We start from the raw sequence: 24497 nt of genomic DNA, 5'->3' as shown, positions 1-24497 counted from the left end.
GTAGGAAACCCCTCCACCTGATTGTGGATTAGATTTGGCTGCATGTAACAGAAAGATAAATACGTGATAGTAGCAAAAAGAAGATAGAAGTTATGTGAAACATAACTTTGTTTATATGGATGATAAAATTATCTCTATGCCTAAGGATCCAAGCTGACGTATTAGATGCTTAGTGAGTCCAGATTATAGGTGTTACTGAGCTTAGATCTGGCTCCTCACTGCTCAGAAATCAATACTCAAGATTCAAGTGCCAATAGAAACAGAAAGCTTTCTTTAATCAGAAAGCCAGCATCCTGAGGAGAAGGTGGACTCATGTCCCCAAATCAACTGCAAAGATTTTTCTCAGCCGTGAACATCGTTACAGGGCAAAGGGGAAAGTAACCTCACTTAATCACTGAGATGTATGCACGCTCAGTCACTTCAGTTGTGTCTGACTGTTCGTGACCCTGTGCACGGTTGCCTGCCAGGCTCCTCAGTCCATGGGATTCTCTGGGCAAGAATACCGGAGTGGGTTGCCATGTCCTTCTCTAGGGGATTTTCCCAAGCCAGGGATCAAACCCATGTCTCCTGCATCGCAGGCAGATTTCTTTACTGACTGAGCTAGCAGAGAAGCCTCAATCATTGGGACAGAGGTGCAGATTCATTGCCATCTCCCATTGCATGCAAGCTCCTCAGCTCCTTGTGATCTTTCTTTAGATGCTATCTTGTTTCACAGTTTTTCATAGGATTACTGACAGGGAGACTGGGGAGAAGATACAGTCATCTGTTAATTACTTATTCTTCATTGTTGCTTCTTTGATCTAAAGAAGAAACCAACAGGAAGCAAGGTACTGTGTGATCAAAAGGTTTGAAAGGTGTGCTTGGGCCAGAGATGAGTAGAGCCTGGGGGTGCCTGGTTTAAGGTTAGTCATAATATAGTTTTGCTAAAGTGACGAATCAAAGGGGGCCTCCTGCAGAGAGCTTTCTCTTGCTGAAAGCTGCTTGCAGAGGGTTTCGTTACTCCCTCCTTGTAGCAGTTGGGGATGGTGGTTTCTTCCCTCTGCTTCTCCTCCCACCTCTGATGGGTTGCCAGAGGTGACTCACCTTTTCTAGGGGGAACAGCTGTGCGACTTATGGCAGAATGTGTGTGCTGCAGTAGTCACATCTTTCTCCTGTGCTGAGGGACCTTGTGTTCCCCACGAGGCAGGCATATTCATCAAATTCAAGTAGGCGATCACCCAAGCTGTATATCAGAAATATTTGTGTCTCAGTTTAGACGTTTTCCTAATAAACCAAGATTCAGTTGTCTGTAACAGATTTTATTATTCCCCAGAGGTCCAACAGACTCTCCTTCCCATCTGACCCTCTTCTTTATATTTCATATAATTGCCTAATTTTGCCTTCTTCCACCCATTCTCCTAACTTAACATTTTCTGTGGTTGCCCTCTGATTCTTCACTAAGGCCTTCACATAGCTGACCATCCCCATCACAGCATCTTCAGTGAACAGTCCAGATTATTTGTGTGGTATCATCAAGAATCAAGTGCTGTCCTTTGAACAAGCTGCTTGTTCATGGACACTTCTTGACATGGAAATGAAATTTCCTTAATTCCATTCAGATTTCAGACCATTGACTTTTTTTTTTTTTCCTCCTTATCTGTCATCCCTTGTTTCAAGATGATACAATTAATTATTTGGGGAAGTATATTGAGAAACTGGTGTATGGCAAAATATTTTTAGTACACGTAAAAGAGAAAACAGTTTTAGGCCGAATGTTTCTTCCAGGTCATCAGAGTCTTATCAGAAACCAATTTTAAAATGCGCGCATGTGTGTGTATGGAGAAAATATGTGTTTATATTTTAAGCATATCCTGGAATACTTTTTTGATAATAATATCACTCATTATTGATGACCTGCTTATATGCCAAGCCTGCTGCTTGGTATTTTATATGCATTATCACCTTTTTGTCCTCCGAGCATATAAAGCAAGTTACTTATCTCCATTTACAGATGAAGATCTTGGAACAGAAGCCTGAGACACTCAGTGATTTCCCCTAGCCATTCCCTAGGTACTGGCAGACCCTCCGTTCTAACCAAGGCTGACTGATTCCTACATTAGTCCTTTTAATCACTGGACGAGCCACTCAAACACTGACTCATTGTATCTTTAGGTCATCACTGAGTGGTCTTCTCACGTCGTCCTTTAGGCAGCACCAAGAGTCCTTGGCAGCAGAGAGGGAGAGGCGGCGACAGGAGAGAGAGGAAAGGTTGCAGAGAATAGAACGAGAGGAAAGAAACAAATTCAGGTAAGAGGATTTATAATTGTTTTTAATGAACTGAAACTTAAAGCACATGCCTTCACTGTTGCATATGGTTAATACTGGTATTAAAGGATTAGGGATTAATATGCTTGCTTCCGATACTCCCTCTGTTTTCAAGAAAAGCAAGCCTGAAACAGGCTTGATCTGGTTTGTTGTGGCCTGTCTTCCTTTAACCTATGGCAGGAAACAGAGCCAGCCAGCCAGATTCAATTAAGGCCTGTGTGTTCTTGGGGCCTTCATTATCTAAAATGGTTTTATGCAGGCCTTCCTGAAGGCAGAGGACCTAATTGGCTTAATTTGACATTTTCCCCTGAAGCTATTCATGTTTTATTCATATTCTATTGGACACCTAAAAGAAAATGCTTTTCCACTTTCTGGTTTCTTACTCCTTGTAGCAATATTTCATATTTTTTAGGCAATAACATTTCCTCCTATGGAGGAGAAGAAGGCATTGTATTGATTAGTCCCAGGCCATTGTCCCCCCTGGTCTCTTTGGTCTCTGTCCAGCTCTAAAGATGTGTTCTTGGGTGGCCCACTCCAGCTTCTGTGTCTCGGCCTGTTTGCTCTGCTGAATCCAGGATCTCTCCCTTTCTCCTTCAGTCAGATCAGCCTTTCCCCCCATCCTCCTGATCCACGTCCTAACACTCCTCTGGCCTGGGTTCATGCTGTGGAGTTCTTTTGAAAATGCTGGACCCTTGCTTCGTCTTTTCTTACACCTTCATTCCTCCTTCTCTTCCTTTCTTCCCTTTGTCTTTCCCCTCCTTCCCTCTGGCCTTCTCCATCTCCTTCCTCCGCCCTCCTTCATCTTCCCATTCATGTCTCCCGTAGTTTCTACACTCTTTTTTCTTCTTATTTCTCTCCCATCTCCACTTCCTGTTTCCTCCATTCACTTTTTTTGGGAAACAGTCTTCGATCAATTACTCACAGTGAAATCTATGAAGGATGTAAAGCATTGTCAAGGAGGATTTACAAGTTCAATAATGTTTTCTTTTCCCAGCAGCCAAAAAGAGTATAGACTCCTCTGTTCATGGGATTTTCCAGGCAAGAATACTGGAGGGGGTTACCATTTCCTCCTCCAGGGGATCTTCTGACCCAGGAATCAAACCTGCATCTCTTATGTTCCCTGCATTGGCAGGCAGGCTCTTCAGCACTAATCATAAAATGAGCAGAGCTGTGACTTTGCCTTAACCATAACTCACTGCTATATGAAAACAAGTATCCCAAGTCTGGTGGGTAAAAAACTAATCCTGACTTTTGTAAGATGGGGATTCACAAGCTGCATGAAGTAAAGCAACATCGTTATCACACCAAAACCGTATGGTGTATCTTGAGCTGTCAGATTTCTACCAAGTGATACATGGACAGGCCAGACCTGTATGCACCATTTCTCAGGAGGTAGCTCTGGAAGTTGTCACTTTTGGAAAAACCAATTTGTAAAACTGCTGGAACAGGTTAGATGCTTCATGATTCAGGGCTTTCTGGGAGCTCCACATATTTCACCACCAAATAGCAGCAGAGAATCTGACTGAAACACATGGAAAATGCAGAGACTAGCTTACACATCTAAGATTTTGATTGAAATCCTCTTAAAACAAGGTACCAGATCTGGGAAAGAGGAAATCAGCATGCTCCCTCCTGTCTCTTCTATGCCATCACTCAATGCAGCCATCAGCCATGGACAGATTTAAAGCATGGGGCTCTGAAAACTCTGAACTGGAAAAGAGAGCAGGTGAATTGGGGATGGAGACTAGCATTCAAAGTTCCACCAAAACCAGGGAGAGTTCACCATTTTTCCCTCCAGTATCACATGGCATGACTCAAAAGCATCCCCAAACCCAGAAGCACATGCCAGGCGTGAACTGAAAGAGCTCTAAGAGAATGCCTCTTTTTCTGGACTGTTGCTGTTGTTCAGTCACCAAGTCATGTCTGACTCTTTGCCAACCATGAACTGCAGCACACCAGGCTTCCCTCCTTCACTGTCACCCAGAGTTTGCTCAAACTCATGTCCATTGAGTTGGCGATGTCATTCAAACATCTCATCCTCTGTCACCCCTTCTTCTGCCCTCAGTCTTTCCCAGCATCATGATCTTTTCCAATAAGTTGACTCTTCGCATCAGGTGGCCAAAATATTGGAGCTTCAGCATCAGTCCTTTCAATGAGGAGCAGCAAAAGGAATTCCTGAGGGTTGGAGAGTTGAGAAGTCTCCTGTTTCATCTTATTTTTTTCTTTGTACCTCTCCCAGCCTCCAAGCAATATGGTTTCAGATGCACAGTGATGACATTAGTGTCCAGGCAGGTGCCTAAAACTCAGGGAGGGAACCCTTCCTGTGCTCAGAAGAGTGTCATGCAAGAATACTTCTTTTCTCCATGGCTCCTCCTGCTGCATTGCCCTGTAAGCAGATGGAGGTACTGAAAGCCTGTAGCAGAGCAGGGAAACTGAAGCCCACGTTTTTTGCCCAGAGGACCAGGAAGGAAGACCTAAAGAGTACAGGAAATGACGGGAAAGTTATGAAAAGTAGAGAGGTCAAGAGAGCAATCCAGAGGTCATCTCTAGTTTGTGCACATGTGACTCAGAACCTAAACAGGACACCACAAACTTTGAAAACTAAGTTCAGAGTAGAACACACTTAGGTATCAGACTGGCCACTGGGTGGTGCATATTAGGACCTGATATGAATAGCATTAAAAATATTTGCATACTGGAACCAATATCAGAAGGCAATCAGAGCTTACAGGCTGAGCCTAACTTGGTTGATTGCCTGCTAAAGGAAAACAATCAAGATTCTTCCTAGAATTTAAATAAGGCTCAGAGTCTCATTGCATAATATTTAAAATATACAGAATGCAATCCAAAACAATTTGTCATAGGAATCCAGGAAAAAAAATCTTCAAAGGGAAAAGAGAATCAAAATATGCTAAACACAAAAGGACATAGATGTTGTCATTATCAGACAAAGACTTTAAAGCAGCTGTTATAAACATGTTCTAAGGTGTAAAGGCAAATACTTTTGAAACAAATGAAAAGTCTCTGCAAAGAGATGGAAAATATAAAGAAGAAGCAAATGGAAATACATATAGAAGCAGAAGATACAGTAACCAAAATAAAAAAGGCTTTGAATGGTTTCAGCAGCAGAATAGAAATGAGAGAAAAGTCAGTGAATTTGAAGATGAAACAATAGAAATTATCTAATCTGAAAGACAATATGAAATACTGAAAAAAAAAAAGAACAGTGCCTCATGGACCTGTAAAATAATGCATCTTAGTATTTGTGTCTTTGAAGTCCCAGAAAAATGGGACAAGAGTGTATTGTAATATGTATTCAGCCCATATATTGGTAGTGTAAGAATTAGACCTGGGCAACCTCGTCTTCAGAGACCATGCTCATAACTAACTATTCACTATTTTCTCTTGGTCACCAAAGAATCTCACTCATCCTTTAAGAACATAGTGAGATCCTGGCAAAATAAGCCTGTCTAGAAAGGAATGCTGATTATCAGTACAGACCACACAGAACTACTGATTATGATGACTTCAATTCTATCCTGAAAATCCGAGGATGTGAATGAAAAGAAATTCAAAGAAGGAAATAGGAAAAGCTCTATAGAATCATGCCTGAGATTAGCCATATGGCTGACCCTTTATCAGCCACCTCATTGATGTAAGTTATTCATGTTCCTTGCGCTGTTTTCTTTGCAAAGCATTCTTATCTGTTGTTATTTTTGTTGAATATTATCATAATTTTCCCGGGTTATGGGGAATGTTATTTCTAGTGTGGTAAGTGATGAGAATGGATGTTTATAAGTGATAACACATTTGTGCCTTTGTTGCTTTTTCTCCCCCACCTCCTAACCTGGTTTAGTTGCTCTTACCATCCCTTTCTATCCAGCTATCAGTGCACAGAGGGGTAGAGAACTTAAGCTACCGTATGAGGTTCAGTGTAGAAAACTGTCATGTCACCGTTCTCCAGGAAAATAAATAGTTTACTGAGAAGGGACTGACCACACAGTCTTACATTTAGATTCAAATTGGAACCTCACCAGGAGAAACAGACAAAAGCATTAAAATTAGACAGATTTGGGCATATTATGGATAAAGACAAGAGAGAATGCACAAAAGCTTCCAGTGATCTCTGCTTAGAAACTGAAGTGTGAGGGATTCAGAGGAAGAATCTTGGGCTGTGGAAGGAATTTCTAAACTGAGGAGTGCGTCACAAAATGGCCAAGACCCTTGGGCCCACTCAAATTTAAATCTTGAGTTGAATGTTGGGGAGTTACCAGAGTTTGGTTGTGTGGTACTCACCTCTGAATACTATTGCTTGCTTGTCATTGCCATATCTTATTGATGAATTGGTTTAACTTTTAAAAATCTTTTTGTCTCACCCCTCTTCCCCATATACTTAAAGTCTTCTTTCTGAAGAGTAATTAGAGTTCTGAGTGAATCCAGTAATCCCTTGTTTTCATCTCTGTGATTTTATAGAAAAATTTAGTACTTTTAAAGTGCAGCCTTTATGTTTATATTTTAAAAATTTAACAATAACCACTTTCCATTTCTGAGATGATAGTCAGCTTTCATGATATAGTCTGTTAATAATTTCTTGGCAATTTTATGAGCCTCTAATTCTGTTGTTTTCCTTCCCCATTTTGTTTGTTTTGCATATTTCGATTAGCCGAGAGTATTTAGACAAAAGAGAAGAACAAAGACAAGCAAGAGAAGAAAGGTTTGTATATCTCTTCTTTCCCATTGTAACCAAATGGCATGTGACTTTGGTAGTTAAAATACAATAGCTTCACCCAAGACCTAAGACCTTGGGGAGCTGGCATTTTGCAGAATAGAGTGTCCTGGTTATCTCCATTTTCCAAGAAAGTACAGATTAATTATTTAGTGCCATCATGGTATGAGATATATGTGTGTGTTCCTCCAAAACTCTTCTCTAAATAAACATATAGTTTAGCTTATTGGCATGTGGTATATATTTTAAATGTCTTTCTACTACCACTGTTGAGCCTGGGTTAGGTGTCCCTCCTGTGTGTTTCCAAGTCATTTGTTCAGCATTTCTTCCACAAATACTTGAGCCCACACACTATGCCAGGCACTGGCTAGGGTGCCAGACCCTCCTGAGATTCTCCCTGGAGGTGCCTGACCACTTACCCATCCCCTTACTGAACTGTACTCAGTTCCTGTGTGGCAGGAACCATACCTGATTTTCCTTGGTGTCCCAGTGTCTGCCATAGGGCTTGCAGGTAGCAGACACTTAGGAAGAATGTATTGAATAAATGAGGCTTCCCTGGTAGCTCAGTGGTAAAGAATTTGTTAGCAATGAAGGAGACATGGGTTTGATCCTTGGGTTGGGAAGATCCCATGGAGAAGGAAATGGCAACCTGCTCCAGTATTCTTGCCTAGAGACTCCCAGACTCCTGGACAGAGGAGCCTGGTGGGCTACAGTCCACGGGGTTGCAAAGAGTCAGATATGACTTAGCAACTAACCAACAACCAACAATTGAATAAAGGAGCAAAAGAACCAACAGCTTTAAAATATTTAAGCTGTAAACCAGTTTGTTCATTTCAATGGCAACATACTTTGGATCCCTTTAAACCATATCAAGTTAATATATTCAGTGTCTGGTAAACTTAGATAAGCAAAGGAAATTGTTTTTGGAGGTAGACCAGCAAAAGGCAAGTTTACCCCCTAGCACTGTCCAGCTGTACAGTTGTGAGAGCTGGACTGTAAAAAATGCAGAGTGCCAAAGAATTGATGCCTTTGAACTGTGGTGCTGGAGAAGATTCCTGACAGTCCTTTGGATAGCAGTGAGATCAAACCAGTCAATCATAAGGGAAATCAACCCTGAATTCTTGTTGGAAGGACTGATGCTGAAGCTGAAACTCCATTGTTGGTCATCTGATGCAAACAGCTGATTCATTGGAAAAGTCCCTGATGCTGGGAAAGATTGAGGACAGAAGGAGAAGAGGTTGTCAGAGGATGAGATGGTTGGATGGCATCACCGATGCAATGGACATGAACTTGGGCAAACTTAGGGAGATGGTGAGGGACAGGGAGGCCTGGCTTGCTACAGTCCATGGGTCACAAAGAGTCGGACCCAACCGTGCGACTGAACAGCTGTCCAGCCTGCAGTTATTCCTTCCACCACCAGGTGGGGGTTACTGCACGGAAAGACTGGAAAGGCTGGGTTCATACCAGAGCCAGTCCGGAACCAATCAGTCTTAGAACTATGCCAGTAAAAAGTGGAATTGTGCTAATTTTTTTTAGACACCATCAGCTAAATAGATCAGGACAGTCTGAGACAGGGAAGAGTGGAGACTGTCTGTGTTCAATTTAAAAGTTAGATGCTTACGTCAGCCTCATAAACAAAACCATGGCATTACTTTAATTCCAGTGTTCTATTAGATTATTGCCATCCTGATAACCAGTTGTGGCCAGCAAATTTATAGTGAAAGATCCTGGTAAAGAAACTCTAGTAAGTACCTGTTTTTTGTTGTTTGTTACACTGGAGGACATGACATGGACTCCCTTGACAGTCCAGTGGTTAAGGCTTTGCCTTCCAATGCAGGAGGCATGGGTTCGATCCATGGTCAGGGAGCTAGGATCCACATGCCTCACAACCGAGAGACCAGAACATAAAACAGAAGCAATATTATAACAAATTCAATAAAGACTAAAAAAATGTGGTTCACATTAAAAAAAAATCTTAAAAAAGAAATCAAGTTGTATCTTTTAGCTTTCCCTCTGGACTCCGAACTTTTTGGAGCTTTTGGACAGCTTGACAGTCATGTTGTATCTGGACAGGCAGGACTTTAAAGCTCCTGGAGAGAAGACCAGGTACTGTGTGCGTCAAGATCTGAGCTGGTTCAGACTGGAATCTAGTTTTTTCCAAATTGCTGAGGGCTGCCTCTTTCTGCATATTATTTACTACTCTTTCCCCTGAAGTAGAGCATCACTTACCTGGAAAACTCACACAGAGGAGATTTCTACTCCTCTTCTCTGGCCTCCGCTCTCTCCCCGACACCACCCGCCACCCTGGGTCTTCTTAGCTGGTGTGGGAGTGGGTTCTCCATGGCCCCATGTGGGATTCTTTCTGTACAGCCTGCCTTTCTGTTTACCTGAGATTTGGGGAAGCAGCCAAGTGTTTTCCTTTGATTTGGACCAGCCACTTTTCCTGGTTAGTTGGCTGTTTGAATTACCTGGTAAAGATGGAAGTGAGGGAGATATACTTTCATCCCTTGTTGGAAAGCAGTTGGGAGTTTCTGGTAAGCCAGGAAAAGATAAGATTTCCAAGTTATAATGGAACTTGGAAATGGATGGGAAAACTAATGGAGATCAGAGGTGGAAAGAGACATGGAAGAGAACTCCATTTGTTAACTCTTCAGGGTGGAGCCAGGCATGTTTGTTTGGTCCCATGACTCAGAAAAGACAGCCAGACTCACAGCAGAGAGGTTTTGAGGTTCATATAACCTAGTGTAATGAGATGAATGTCCTTTTGCTATTTTGGAGGGTAATGGCCATGCATACAAATTTGGTTTAATTTTTAATTTTAAAGTTTCATGTCATCCCATTCCATAATTTTAGGTAAGCTGTTTTATTGATAATGGTGCAGATTCAGAGTAAGTCTCTGTTAGGCCTATTTCTAATTTTTTGTAAGGTGGCTCAGAGGTTAAAGCGTCTGCCTCCAATGCGGGAGACCTGGGTTCGATCCCTGGGTCGGGAAGATCCCCTGGAGAAGGAAATGGCAACCCACTCCAGTATTCTTGCCTGGAGAATCCCATGGAGGGAGAAGCCTAGTAGGTTACAGTCCACGGGGTCGCAAAGAGTCAGACACGACTGAGCGACGTCACCTCATTATAAGAAAGTCTCTGTCTGATATTGATTGACTTGATGTTCACGAATGATTCTTTTTTTAGGGGTGATAAGGAACGAGATCCAGGCTGGGAATCTTTGGGTTGGGGTGGGGGTCAGGGTGAGAGTGGTCTGAGGGAGCTGGCAGGATTTGGAGAGGAGGTGCCTTATGGGAAGCAGAGGTTCTGGGGACAGAGTGCAAATGGGACGGCTGGGACTGGGCGAGGATTTGGGAAATTATGCATCAAAGTGACCCTGAAGCAGTAAGAGCGGATTCTGAACATGATCTGAGGACAGACTAGAAGTTAGAGGGAGCCAGGTTTTGGTTTAAGGGAGAATTTCCAAGCACTTGGGTGGCAGGAAGAGCCATTCGTAGGTGTGGTGAAAAGTCATGCAGGGTTTCTATTGGACCCTGTGTAAAGAGCCTAACTTATGCCCCCTGGATGGTAGTGACACCAGCCTGCCACCCACAATCCTGGTGGGCATTGCTGCTGCTGCTGCTAAGTTGCTTCAGTCGTGTCCAACTCTGTGCGGCCCCATAGACGGCAGCCCACCAGGCTCCACCATCCCTGGGATTCTCCAGGCAAGAATAATGGAGTGGGTTGCCATTTCCTTCTCCAATGCATGAAAGTGAAAGTGAAGTCGCTCAGTCGTGTCCGACTCTTCATGACCCCATGGACTGCAGCCTACCAGGCTCCTCTGTCCATGGGATTTTCCAGGCAAGAGTACTGGAGTGGGGTGCCATTGCCTTCTCTGGGTGGGCATTGAGCTCATTACAAAGTCTGTTTCTCTAATTCTCACTGAACTATGAGTGCCACAAAGGTACGTATTTTCTTATTTATTATTAAATCTCTAGTGCCTACTAGAGATTTAATAATTTAGATTTGGGGAGTTTGTGATGGACAGGGAAGCCTGGCGTGCTGCAGTTCATGGGGTCGCAAAGAGTTGGACGTGACTGAGCGACTGAGCTGACTTAACTGAGTGCTTTTAGTTTTTAGCACATGACAGGCACTCAGCAGAATATTTAATAAATAATGAAAGGATAAAGGAATTAGATGTAGACAGAGGCAAGATAATGAGAATGTTTCAATGAGGGTAGGCAAAATGAAAAGTATTTTGAGTCGAGGGCATAGTCTGTTGATAGAAACCCAGTACTTTGTTTCTAGGATGCTACGTCAGAGTCTGTTGGCTGGAGGCGGTGTTGCTAGGCAGCCGAGGTGTGACCGTCATCAAATGGGCTGGTGGGCTCCTAGGATCGAGCAGCAATTAGATCGCCCTCGCAGGGAAGGTTGGGATAGAGGTCCAGCTTCCTCCCCAGGTTTTGCCAGAGGTGTCCATGGTACAGGAAAGGTTTCTGAGCTCGAAGGTCTCCATGCTGGGTAGCCTGGCGCTCCCTGAGCATGCCTATCACCACTCCACCCATCGTGGGAACACAGAAATATGGCAGCTCTCGACCCTTGGGCCTCCCCGCCTCTGCCATGTTTTAATGTTAATTGTGGAAAAGTATACATAACATATAACTTACTGTTTTAACCATTTTAAAATGTATAATCCAGTAGTGTTAAATACATTCACATTTTTGTGCAACTAGCCTCCAGTACTCTTTGTCTATAGAACTGACCCCTTAACCCTAAATCCTGCCATTTTTGTCTGTCATCTAAACATCCTAAAAACAAGTCAGATTAAACCCCTGACTCGTCCCCTCCGCCTGTCTCAGGGATCCTCAAGGGTGACATCCATGAGCCAAGAGGTGCACAGGAATAGTCTCTGAGAAGTCTATCCAGACCCTGGACCCCTGGGGTCCCCCTTGAAAATGGGGTGAACCCTTTGGCTGCCAGCACATACCTGCCAGCCTGGCTGCCCACAGGGAGGGGACCAGAGAGGCCAGGGTGGGGCTGGCTGAAATGGAGGTTGGTGAAGTGTTGTCCTCCTGGCCTGAAGCCTTCTGTGTGGGGCTTCGTTACTTCTCTCCCTGATTTTGCTAGAGCATCGCTTGCCTCCTCTAGGATCCCCATCTCTGGGACATGTCCAGATCCTCCTGTTTGCCCTGGATTCCTCTTGCCCCCTGCCCTTGCCGCTTGGACTCCACATGGGGACACGTGTGCCCATGATGGGATCTCCTGGCCTCCCAGCCTTCCTGGCCTTCCATTTGCCCCCAGCCCTTTTATAATAAAATACAGGCCCCGACACTTGCCCTCAAGACCACTATCTTCCACGATCCCTGTCGCTTCCACCACCTGATAATTTTTGGGGGCCCATCTGCATTAACTTCAGAAATATCTCCTTTTTGGTACTTTTGCTACTTTTTGAGAGATGACGTTGTTGGCAAGGAAAGTCCAGAGTCTTTAAAGCTTGCTTTCTGGGTCAAGTTTCACCCTGTTAACCGTGAGACAGACATTTGTAAATGCAAATCCACTTCATGCGTTTTACCAGAGAGTCACCAGGAAAGTAGGCTCACTCCCCAAGAAAGTGAAATCGGGTGGCCCTGCCCTCTGGCGCCCTGGGCTGCAGGGAGATGAGAGCAGGTGGGCTGCTCCTGGTGGGTTCTTTGCCTGCTTCCCATCAGCCCATGAATGCACAGTGCCCAGGGAAAGAACTGAGGATGGTCACCTTCCTGTTCTCAAAAAGTCCTATCACCTGCTTGTTGAAAACAGACTTAGCGTATGTGAAAAGATGACTAAATATGCCAGGCAGTAAATGTAAAATGCTATATGAGTTGAATGGTCTACATATCCAACATGAGTTCAGAGGCAAGGGCAAGATCACTTCCATCTGTGGTGGTCAAAACAGGGCCCCCCTGGGAGAGATGTGCGTGCGAGCCCGTCCTGGGGCCTGGCGGGAGAGCTGTGATGACTGCAGACCTGGGAGCCACACCCCCTGAAGGATGGATGAAGAAATGTGTTCTTTCTAAAGACATTCTTTTGAAAGGTTCAGTTTGTGTGCTCTGCCTTTCTTATCCAGCTGAAGTAAGAGCGCCGTGTGTGCAGTGTCTGGGTGGGGGCTACAGGGTCTAGGGCTGGGGCCTTGCCCTTGGGAAGTAACTGAGGCAGTGAGTTTGGGTGGATGTGAGTGAGGGTCTGGACTAAGCGTTTGCAAAGTTTTGTGGTGGTATAATAGTCAAAAGGGGCTTCCCAGGTGGCGCTAGTGGTAAAGAACCCGCCTGCCAATGCAGGAGACATCGGAGACGTGGGTTTGATCCCTAGGTCGGGAAGATTCCCTGAAGTTGGGCATGGCAACTCACTCCAGTATTCTTGCCTGGAGAATCCCATGGATGGAGGAGTCTGGTGGGCTAGAGTCCATAGGATTGCAAAAGAGTCGGACGCCACTGAAGCGACTTAGCATGCACGCACACATGATCGTCAAAAACCTGCTACAGCTGAGTTCATGAATTTATTCCTGAACAAATAATGACGGGTAAAATTAGCAGACATCTGGAAGAGGCACATATTTCAGAGTTATTTTGGTCTAATCTATAAAGCACTCTATGAGGAATATGATTGGTAGCTGGTCTTAATAAACAGTTAGTGGGTTCTGCCTGCCTGAAATGCAAAACAGATGTATCTTTGTTCTTTTAAACTGACTTTGATGAATAAACGATATGTGACGTCAGGGCCAAGCTATTGGATGTCTGAGTCCTACTCAGAAATATTTTAGAATATAAAAAACTTTCCATGGTCGACACCAAGAGAACAAAGTGAATTCCAGTCACATTGCTGTTAGCGTTGAAGCAGGTTCAGAAATCCAGGGAGGGCTTCATCCAACAACCTTTTGGTATTTTGGGGCATTGTTCCTGTCTGCTGCACCAAGGCACCCTCCCATTTCACAGCTGACAGCTCTGAGGGTGTGTGGTTTTCAGCTGTCACTGTTGGGGCTTTTTGATGGTCATTATTGCTGTTTGGCTTGTTTGCACAAATGTTTCCTAAAAGAGCAAACTAGGATTCTGCAGCAGTGATCTGGTATCTGGAGACTGTGATGTTACCACTTCCCCCAATTTGTTTGGTTATGAATGATGCAGGATTTTTAATCATTAGCATCTTGGCTTTGCTGGGTGCTTTTGGCAGGCGGGCCCTCCAGCCAGCCCTGCGCTGTGCTCTTTGCATCAGGAAACCAGCTCACTCTGCAGGTGTTTCATCCATAAACAAGCACCAGCCACGGGCTCCTCTTTCTTTTTACGGAAACCCTTTGGAATTTAACTTTCAGATACAAATACTTGGAGCAGTTGGCAGCTGAGGCGCATGAGAAGGAGCTGAGAAACCGGAGTGCGAGCCGGGGCAAAGCTGACCTCTCCTTGGACCTGACCTCACCGGCAGCCCCCGCCTTCCCCGCCCCCCTGGGTCGTAGCCCTTCATCTCTAGACTCGCAGGAGGTTCCCACGGTATCATCCTCCTCCCCAGGAACGCCTCAGCATCCCCAAGGTGAGTGAAGGGAGAGTAGAGGGGAACTGATGGGGTAATTAACATCAGACAGGCTTCTAGGCAGCAGGAACCATCCCAACGTGCAAACTCATACTAAGAGGCAGCTAATGGGAAGCTTCGGGGGGTGGCTGTGACCTGAGCTGTCACTAATAGCAAGGGGTTTGCAGAGCCACTTACTACAGCAAAATTATTTATAAAGCTTGTCAGTGTATGATCACTGGAAAGGGAGAATGCTGAAAATAAGGCTCACTTTGACATTTAATCCTAATTCACAGGATAATAAGTTAGGATTAGTTTATTCCTCTGTTATTTGCATGTTCTTTATTTATTGGCCCTGCCCAATAGGGTGACCCCTTTTAAGTGCTCCTCCCGTAGGAATTGTCAATCTGGTTTAAGTTACACTGATAGAGGATAAGATTAATCAGAGCAAACAAAGAAACACGGACCTCATACAAACAGAAGTAAAATATTGAAGAAGAAAAAAGAAGAAGATAGTAAAGATGACTGGCCTGTGGTATGGGGGTGGGTGTTAGAATGTAGACAGGCTCTCCCCGGAGAAATTGCCTGTCGTCTTAGCTTTATTTGGAGAAAATCAGTACCATCGTACACTGCAGCCTTGGAGCATCAGCAGTTTTCCTGATAGCTCTGCAAATTGTGGGTCCGTTTTCTTTCACGTTGTCAGAGAGGACAGTTCTTGGGTACAGGCGCCTAACGCTGCGTGTTGACTAACCCTGCAGCCAGCACTGTTTGGTTTAATCGAGTGTTATGGCTTGCAGCCTGCTGTAGGCTCAGCCAACTGAAGACAGCGGAGACACTAAACTTTTAACTCTAGGAAGGCTGACTAAATATGGTGTAAAGTCTAATTTAAACAAGGCAGGACTCCATGACCTCAGCAGAACTGGCTGTAACTGAACCATCTTGTCTGTCCAGTTCTTTGCTGGCTCTCCGAGCTTCAGGGCTCAATCTCCTGGAGCAGGCTGGTTCCGTCCCAGCTCCCCATCACGCCCTGTTACTCCTGGTCCTGGAGCCATGGAAGATTGTCCTGGGCAGACGGCTCAGTCCTAGATGAGTAATGTCGGTCTTAAAATGTTAAGACTCCGGGAATCAGGAAAACAGATTTCTCTGTAACAGCAGTGTGCTTTCCAAACTCGGCCTGATATCACTGTTCTATCTAAATGGTGGTATTGCCAGAGGCCATATAAAAAATATTCCCCCTGCAAGCTGTGGTTCAGGATTAAATCTGGGTACTTTTAACTCTAAGAGTTGTTATCTCCAGCATTTTACAGAAGGGTTTTGTCCAAACTGTGACGTACGGAATGGCCCCACGCTAAGAAGGAATTGTCAGTATCTATAAATACTGTTTGTCCTCGAGATTTTTAATCTATTTGATGTTTGTGGCAATACCAAGACAGCTCCTCAAGTATTTTGTCCAGTGTCAGTCAAACAAGCCATCCTATCCATTTAAAAAGAGAGTATTTTAAACTTTAATCAGAACACAGGAAATAATTTGTATGTACATAATATGCATTTGTGGAAGGTTATTTCAGTATGCTTTCAGAAAGAAAAATAGCAAATGTCATTTTCCTCTTCAGAGGAGAGGTAAACAGAGAGTAAGAAAATGTTTGACTGAAGTCACACCTTAAGTGGTTATCGACATCAGAAAAAGGAATACTGGGCTTGAATTTAGACACAGCTACAAATTAACAAAATAGCGCTGGTGTTCCCTTTTTCCTTGGGAAGAGGGGAGAAGCAGTGGCCTTACAGAATCTAGAGACACTTCCGTCATATGTGAAGTTATTGTCATCCATCAGATCAGTTGGAACCAGCAAAGTGTTCTAACATCCTTGTCCTAGTACATAACCGAGTTATTCAGTTGGAAAGTCTAAGTGTAGAAGAAGAAAGGCTGTAAGAGGATGCTTTCAAGTGAACTGATGAAGCATCTTTCTGATTTGGAGCCTTTGGACCAGAACACAAAAGTAGGTGTGACATAAGGGTTTTTCTTCACCTGGTTTGTTATCATTCCTGGAAGCATTCCACTAGTTCCCGGTTAATGGTCTCAGCTTTTCACCAGGTCCCCCTTTTCAAATGCTCAGAGTCATGTTTTGCTGATCCCTAATATTTAGAATATTCCCACAGCTGGGGGAAGAATAAAATATATAATCACACATCCAGATGTTTGTCCTGCACCAAACACCTGGCACATGGTCCAAACATGCCAGGGGTTGACTTGCTTTTTCATTCTTTATCTTTGTGGGGTCATATGTTAATAATTCATTTCACATTTCTGTAGCACTTAGCTGCTTCCTTCCAAATGCTGCTCTTTAATGCCTTGTGGTGCATCTCAGTAAAGAAGGGAGATGCTCTTATCCATACTTCAGTGGAGGCTCGGATAGATGGGGATGTGCTTCAGATCCGGCTGATGCCATGCTGGGAGTAAAAATCACTGTTTCACTCCCAACCCGGCCATTCATTGTGCCTTGGTATCTGTGGTGGTGCTCCCAAGAATCCCATGCCAACCCCTCACGACCCTCTCGCCGGTATCTATCAAAATTGTGACCTACATTTCAGAATTGTATTTACAAAGAAAAAGGAACAGCAAGTATTTATTCCTGAATTATGTATTCCTTAGGGTTAAAGGTCACTTTGTGAGTTCTTACTTGAATTCTTTTAATAACAAAATATATGAAAACATTAAAGCTTTCTCTCCCTTTTCGCCTACAAAATATATTTACGAAGAGGGAAGAGTTAATGGTAAAATACCTGTAGCATTATGTGGCGTCTAGTGAGATCTTTCAGCCAAAAACCTTCCCAGCTAAATCTGCTGTAACTTTTGTGTAAATCACACCGCTACTCCCACCATCAAGTCAGTGTGTGCTTGAATTATTTTTCCATCTGGCCCTCTTGTGGTTCATAGCAGGTGTTTGTCCCAGTGGTGCCTAAAACTGGTGATGATGATCTGAATATTTTTCCTTTGTGTCAAGCTGCCAGGCCCAAACACATTCATGTGCTTTCGTTTGCGCTGTGCTCTAATTAATGGAGACAATTAGCCCCCAGTTTAGGTAGCCATGGGAGAACTGTTCTCTTCATCCATTGCTTTAATTATTATTTTTTAAATTTTATTTATTTATTGGCTGCACTGGGTCTTCATTGCTGCAGAGATGGCTTTCATGGCTTTCTTTAGTTGCAGAGAGGGGGCTTCTCTTCGTTGCAATACAAGGGCTTCTCACTGCGGTGCTTCCCTTGTTGTGAGACACAGGCTCTAGGGCACCAGGGCTTCTGTAGTGATAGTTCCTGGGCTCCAAAGCACAGGCTCTGGAGTTGTGGTACATGGGCTCAGTTGTTCCGCGGCATATGGGATCTTCCTGGGCCAAGATTTGAACCTGTGTCCCCTGCATTGGTAGGCAGAGTCTTATCCCCTGGCCCACCAGGGAAGTCCCATTGCTTGAATTACGCTTTCCTTATTTTCACCAAGCCCTCATGGTATCCATCAGAATATCTATCCAATAAATGAGTTTCCTGTTATTTTAAAGCATTCACAGATGACTCTGGAAACAAACAAGTTTTCCTCACTAGGTAGAGAAAAGGTGCAATGTTCTTTTGGAATGGAGTTCTTCGATGTGGCTTTAAGGAAATTATTCTGAGGATTGAAAACAATGATAATCTAGGAACTCCCTGGCAGTCCAGTGTTTAGGACTGCACTTTTAATTCCAAGGGCCTGGGGCTCAATCCCTGGTTGGAGAACTAAGATCCTGCAGGCCAGTTAATATGGCCAGGAAAAAAAAAAAAGAGACAATCTATGGGCCCACAGTGAAGTCAAAGCAGCAAGGTAAACTATTATGCCAGTGGGTGTCAGATCTTGGTAACCTATTTCATGGAAACAAAGTGGAGAAAATAGCTGATATCGAAACCAGGTGTTGACGGTGGTCCCTGCAGGATGTCTCAGGGTTGAACTGCCTTCCTTGGAGGCTAGAACTGTGTTCTTCCCAGGCTTCCTGGCTCAAATACCGGAGTCCCCCCTTAGGCTAAATGAGAGAAATGACCATTTCCCAGGAGAAGGAAGATGCTGTCAAGAATTGATAAGGTGATTTCACTCATTAATATAGCCATGAAATCACACATAATGGCTAGATTATTTGTCTTATTTTGAGCTCGGTGCTCTTTATTTCACACACAGAGCTAGCATGTTAGAGATGCATTTAGAAATTTACCATACTCTATTAATTCTATGTCAAGGAAAAATATGTTCAACAGTATGATTTTTTTTCTGCCTGTAATTGATTCCTACATATTTCCAAATGTCTTACTTTTTGGCACTGGAAATATAAAATGTGGCTTATATGGTCACGGCCTATTCACCAGCACTCAGCTGGAGGCACTTACAGAAATTATGGGCATGGTAAACTGATATTTTCTCTAAGCCAAGAATAGAACCTAGGTCTCCCACCTTGCAGGCAGATTCTTTACCAGCTGAGCCACCAGGGAAGCCCAAGAATACTGGAGTGGGTAGCCTATCCTTTCTCCAGGGGAACTTCTTGACCCAGGAACAGAACCAGGGTCTCCTGCATTGCAGGTGGATTCTTTACCAGTTGAGCTACCCGGGAAGCCCCTAAGCGTTTATAGTAAACGTTACAGTAAGTGTTTACTGGTAAACATGATAATTCTTCTAGTCTTCTGATCTTCACACCTGGAAATAAAATATAGACATACAGTAATGGCATAAAATGTTCAATTTCTTTCAGTGAATCATCATTTTTCCTCATTTTCATTCGTCATGGCTGCTGTCATCGTTAGCAGTCACTGACTGAGCATCTTTGTTACCTTCATTGTGTAACATATTTTCAGTGCCCTTCAGGCAAATAGGTGCTCTCTTAGGTTACCTTGTCCATGGGGTAGAGATCAGAAACATCTGGCATCCTGTTTCCAGCTGGCACAGGAGCAATGGAATATCATCCATCATCAGCCTAATGCATGCTGGTTCCCTTGCATAAAGCTTCTGGACACCTCCAGTCCAGGATTTCGTGAGCTGGCAGGCAACTAGCTTCCTGGTGGTTCTGTGACTCAGGGCTGCCCCACCTCACCTGACTGCTGCTACTTAATGCCATTTGTTCAGTGAGACAGAATCTCTCAGGGACTCACCCCAAGGGCAAGGCCAGGGCCCTGCCTGCTGTGCCTGCTGGGGGACATTTGACAGCCTTTGTGAATCATGGGAGTGTTGTGCTTGCCATTTCTTGGTTCCTAAAAAAAGGAACAGATAACACTTTCCCATTTTTCCTCTTACAGAGAATGACAGTTGCCTGCAGTGTGTCTTCTTGTACCATTTTATAAAACATTAAATAGTCCTGAGTTTATCCGAAGCAAAGTATAAATCCTGCTGAAGTTTACTTAAGTAAAGATAAGGCTCAGAGTGGCATTGGGACCATTGTTAAAGCAGGATATTACATGAGTGCCATGATAATCGCATGGATGACAAATAGGCGTCAATATCTGCCAAAGGTCTGAGACTTCACCCTACTTAAAAGCAGTAAGTTAGCCCGCCATGATCTCATGGATGTTGGCAGAAGACACGAAACTCCTGGGTCAGAAACAAAGGACTTTATTACTCACAGCGATAGTAGTAGCCAAGATAGCAGCATTTGTGCCATTTCTGCAAGTCGCAGTTTCCACAAGGTGATGTGAATCAGCCCACGTGACACCTGCATACACACTGAGTGGAACCCTGAGTTTAAGGATCTCAAATCTTTATTGGGCAGTAAGCGCATCTTCCCTTTGTCCCAGAGGGAGACGTGATCTTGCTCACAGTGGGCGATAAACCAAGTAGTGGTTGGTTCCAGTGGGAGACTGTCTCTGTCTTACAAGGCTGTTTTCTATGCATACCTCCTTAGAAGGATGGTCCAGAATCAAGGCTATGGTGGCTTTGCTTGTAAGACTCCAGAAATGAGAGACCCAGGGAGAATTGTTTCCAAGATTGGGGTTATGGTGATTTTTAACTGACCTTTATCATCAAATTTTCATTCTAAAAACTGTTTAATGTAAACAAAAAAATCCAAGTTTGAAACAGCCATTGGCTTGTTTGTTCCTATTTGACAAGAAGAAGGAGTATCAGGAGCTGTAAAGCCCAGTCTGGAGCAGGCGCTGTGTGCGCCTGGAGGTGCTCCAGGGCATCCAGAGAGACAGGAGTGCCTTTCATCCCAGGGGAAAGCCTTGGGTAAGTGTTTCCAGCTACAGTCAGAAGGCCTCCCCGGGCGGGGACTGTGGTACAGCAAAGAAGAGTAACTCTCAGGTTTCTTCTCGCCTCCTTACCTGTGCTCAGGACTTCGCTCTCTCCTCTGCCATTTTCATCTCCCTTCTTTCCCCCCTACAGCGCCCCTTCTCCCCTGTACCCTTCCCCCACCCACTCCTACAAGGCATTTGTACAAAATGATACAACACCGGCAGTGAGGCAAGATAATCAAACACTGGTTTTCCAGTCCCTAAAAGGATACTTTTTCAAGACCTTTCCTGAGTTCCACAAATCTTTAGAGCTTTCCAAAGCTGTGAGATCTTCTAAAGAAGCCACCTCCAGCAGATACACTGGGAAGTTCCTGCAGCTTTTTGTTGACTTTCTAGGTTCAGCAACTCTGTCTCTTTCTTCTAAAACTCTCTAGACTCGAACACGTTATTGGGCTTCCATGTCGTCATCGTCTTCTGTCATTGTGATTTCATCATCTTGTCTCACATGTGTCCTCATTTTGTCTCAGTCTTCTTACTGACTCTTCTTTTAGCTGCCCCCTAGGTGTCAGATTTTTCCAGGATTCCTTCTCCAGCAACCCCCTGTGTTCATGCCACACCTCCTGCACCTTCATAGGCCCATCTGTGATTTTTAGCAACCTGCCGAGTGCTGAAATCCACCGTGTCTGCCTCTCCAGCTGTGGCCTTCCTGAGCTCAGGACTCATGTATCCAACCTCCTTAGACATCACCATCCGAATATTCCTTAGACACTTCGGATTTACCAAGTACCAGTGAGGAGCATTTTGATGGGAGGTGTCCCTCATCTCTCCCCCACAAAACTAGCAAATCTGCTCATACCTCCCAGTCCTTGTCTGGTTAAGCCTGTTTCTCTTGGCCTCCTTTTTCAAGTTGGAAGCAGATAGGTGACTTTGACTTCTCCCTTAATGCTTACCCCTACATCTAGTCGGTCACCCAGTGTCGATGTGCCCTTCTCCCTCAAATCAGCCGTCTCCCTTGTCTCCCCATTGTCAATGCTTCAGTCCAATCTTAACCATCTCTGATCTGGACCATTTCTGTAGCTTCTACTATATCTCACCTCCCCAGGTTCTTCTTATAGCCCAACCCCCTCCCTCCCCCCCCCCCAAATCATGTCTATACCATGATTTTAAAACCTGTTAGTGGCTCTCCATCATCTGCAACATGAACTTATGACCTTGCGTGGCACTCAAGACTCTTGGGTATCCAGTCTCCACAATGAGTCTCTTATGACCATTAACACCTCTACACGTTACGCTCCATCAGGACCAAACCACCCTCAGGGTGGAAAGGTGTCTTGTTCTCTCTCTCTTTTTCTCTTGAGCCATCCTTGAACCTCCTGTGTCTCTTGTGGTTTAAACAACTTGCTGCATCCAGTGTGATTTAAGAGTCCAAGGACCTGTAGTTGGAGAGAACATGGCCCGTGACTGTAAGCCCAGGACTTCTTATAGCATTCCACTGAAGCTCAGTGAAAACTGGATTGTTGGAACTCTGAGGGCGGGTGTGGGATCTCCAAGGTGGTATCTTCCAAAAGGGCTTTTGAAAGTAATTTTGAACATATATGGATTTCATCTTAAGGGGTGGTTTAGGCCCAAGCCTGTTTGAAAACTCTGGCTCTAATTTTGAGGACAAAGCTGGGCTGTATTTTAAAGGCATACAAATTCATTAGACTGGTAAATCAGTATTTTGCAGGTAATATGTGTCTTTTTTGGAATAAGCTGAAGTGAACTGAATTTGGACCCATCCTAATGAACCTGTTCCTATAGAGCAATGATTCTCAGCCAGGAGTGGTTTTTGCTCTCAGGGGGACATTTGGTAGTGTCTGGAATGGCAACCCACTCCAGTGTTCTTGCCTGGAGAATCCCAGGGATGAGGGAGCCTGGTGGGCTGCTGTCTCTGGGGTCGCCCAGAGTCGGACACGACTGAAGCGACTTAGCAGCAGCAGCAGCAGCAGCAGGAGATATTTTTGGTTGTCAGAACTGGGAAGGAGCTGCTATTGGTCTCCAGAGGGAAGAAGCCAGGAATGCTGCTGAATATCCGACAATGCATAGGACAATAGGCTGCAGCCCCCCTGCCCACAACAAAGATGTATCTGACCCCAGATATCCAGAGTACTGAGTCTGAGAAATCTGGCTCCAGGGCGAATCTGAGTGAACAGCTTAGAAAGAATTGGCCCAACACCAACGGCAAAATCTAAAGAATTTTCAAAGTTGTGAGCATTTTCTCTTGGGACCTTTTTCACGTTTATATGATTAAACCACAAGTTTAAAGTCCATGGTGTTAGTTATTAGCTCTGAACTGAGGAGGTCCCTGGAATCCACACCATTTGGAGCAGCTATCATAGAACTGGCTGGCCCAACCCTCAGTTTCATAAGACCTGCCAGAAAGCCAAGTCCTGGCAAAGTCATCAAGACACCATCACAGACTGAAATCAATTGAAGCCACCCAAAGACTTATTAAATTCAGATCTTTCTACCAGCCGTTTATCTCCTCAAAGAGAAATTGCATGACAGGGGATTCCAGTTGGACACTCTGGACTCAGCTGTCAGGGACATTGATGAAAGCAGAGCTGGAACTTTCGTGCCCACTTTTTTTTTTTTTTTTTTTTTTTTCAGGAATGGTTATGTACTTGCCTTTATGGCTTAAGTCACCCACCACACAGTGTAACATCATGATTAACAGCCCAGGCTTTTCAATCAGGCCGATCCAAGGTCAAATCCCAGCTCTGCTCGTCATAAAGGTCTGTTGGAAGTAGGTGACGCATGCTCAAAGGGCCCACAGGCAGGCTGTGAAAGGACCATGTGCAGAGGTGCAGAGTGGGACCTTCAGAGTGCACGGAAGTGCCCAGAGACGAGCAGCAGGGGGGAACTGCCAACACCATTTCTGCCTCCAGGCCTGGAAAAGCTTAAGGGAACAGCTCGGGCTGGGTAAGAGCCGTAGCCTCGGGAAGGGAGCCCTGAGGACAGAAATGCTGGCCTGACATCTTCTGCCCAGCTGGCCCCTCATAAAGATCAGGAACATAAACACACCAGCCTCTCCTTCCTCCTGCGTTTGCAGGTGCCTCCCAGGGCTGATCCACCTGGAAGTGAGAGGGAAAGCAAACACAGGAGTGCCTCCCTACAGAGGCTGACCTCCCAGGGCACAAAGCAGGACAGAGAATGGGTCTTGGAGCAGGCCAAGAGTATCCAGCATGCTGTGTGGCCCTGGATGAGTTACTTAACCTCTCTGAACACCATTCCTCGTTTCTCACTTGGGGACATTAATCTTCACATCGTTGATAAGAGAAGTAAACAGGGTGACGTGCCCCTGTTTGCTGGGACAGCACCCATGTGTCAGAGGCACTCTGTAGATGGTAGCTTTTGTTTTTAATTCACTTAAGGCCAAGCAGAGCCTGAGGTCAGGTAAGATCAGATGAGAAGTTAGTGCGGGGCTAATAACTAGCTAGTCTGAGTTGATGTCTGCCCTAGCTGACTTGAAACAGGGATGAACTGCCTGAAATCCTCAAGACCTGCTCGCTCCTCTTCTTTTGCCCAGTTTCGTGATCTGTATCAAGGACATCCCGGTCGTTAGACAGAGCACCCTTTTCTCTTATCTCAAAAAACACAGTTATGTTTTTCCTCTTCCCCTGTGGTTCTCAGGTTGATGGGTCTCATCCCGGCTCCCAACCTCTCTGCTGTAACATCTGTTT

The 24497-nt window shown here is 44.6% G+C and overlaps 1 protein-coding gene across 2 annotated transcripts in view; it reads left to right on the top strand.

Annotated features, from left to right (window-relative positions):
• Positions 1-24497, top strand: part of FHOD3 (formin homology 2 domain containing 3) — a 529299-nt gene that overhangs the window by 420937 nt on the left and 83865 nt on the right. Inside the window, exons 12-14 of one of the 2 annotated variants that reach the window (XM_068993854.1) lie at positions 2152-2286; positions 6968-7018; positions 14351-14565. In XM_068993854.1, coding sequence (XP_068849955.1) covers positions 2152-2286; positions 6968-7018; positions 14351-14565 — 401 coding nt within the window. The remainder of the gene's footprint in view (positions 1-2151; positions 2287-6967; positions 7019-14350; positions 14566-24497) is intronic. The other variant, XM_068993855.1, reaches the window with a different exon arrangement.

The sequence above is a fragment of the Capricornis sumatraensis genome, chromosome 21 (assembly GCF_032405125.1).
Source record: "Capricornis sumatraensis isolate serow.1 chromosome 21, serow.2, whole genome shotgun sequence".
NCBI lineage: Eukaryota > Metazoa > Chordata > Mammalia > Artiodactyla > Bovidae > Capricornis > Capricornis sumatraensis.
This window is presented reverse-complemented; position numbering and strand designations above follow the sequence as displayed.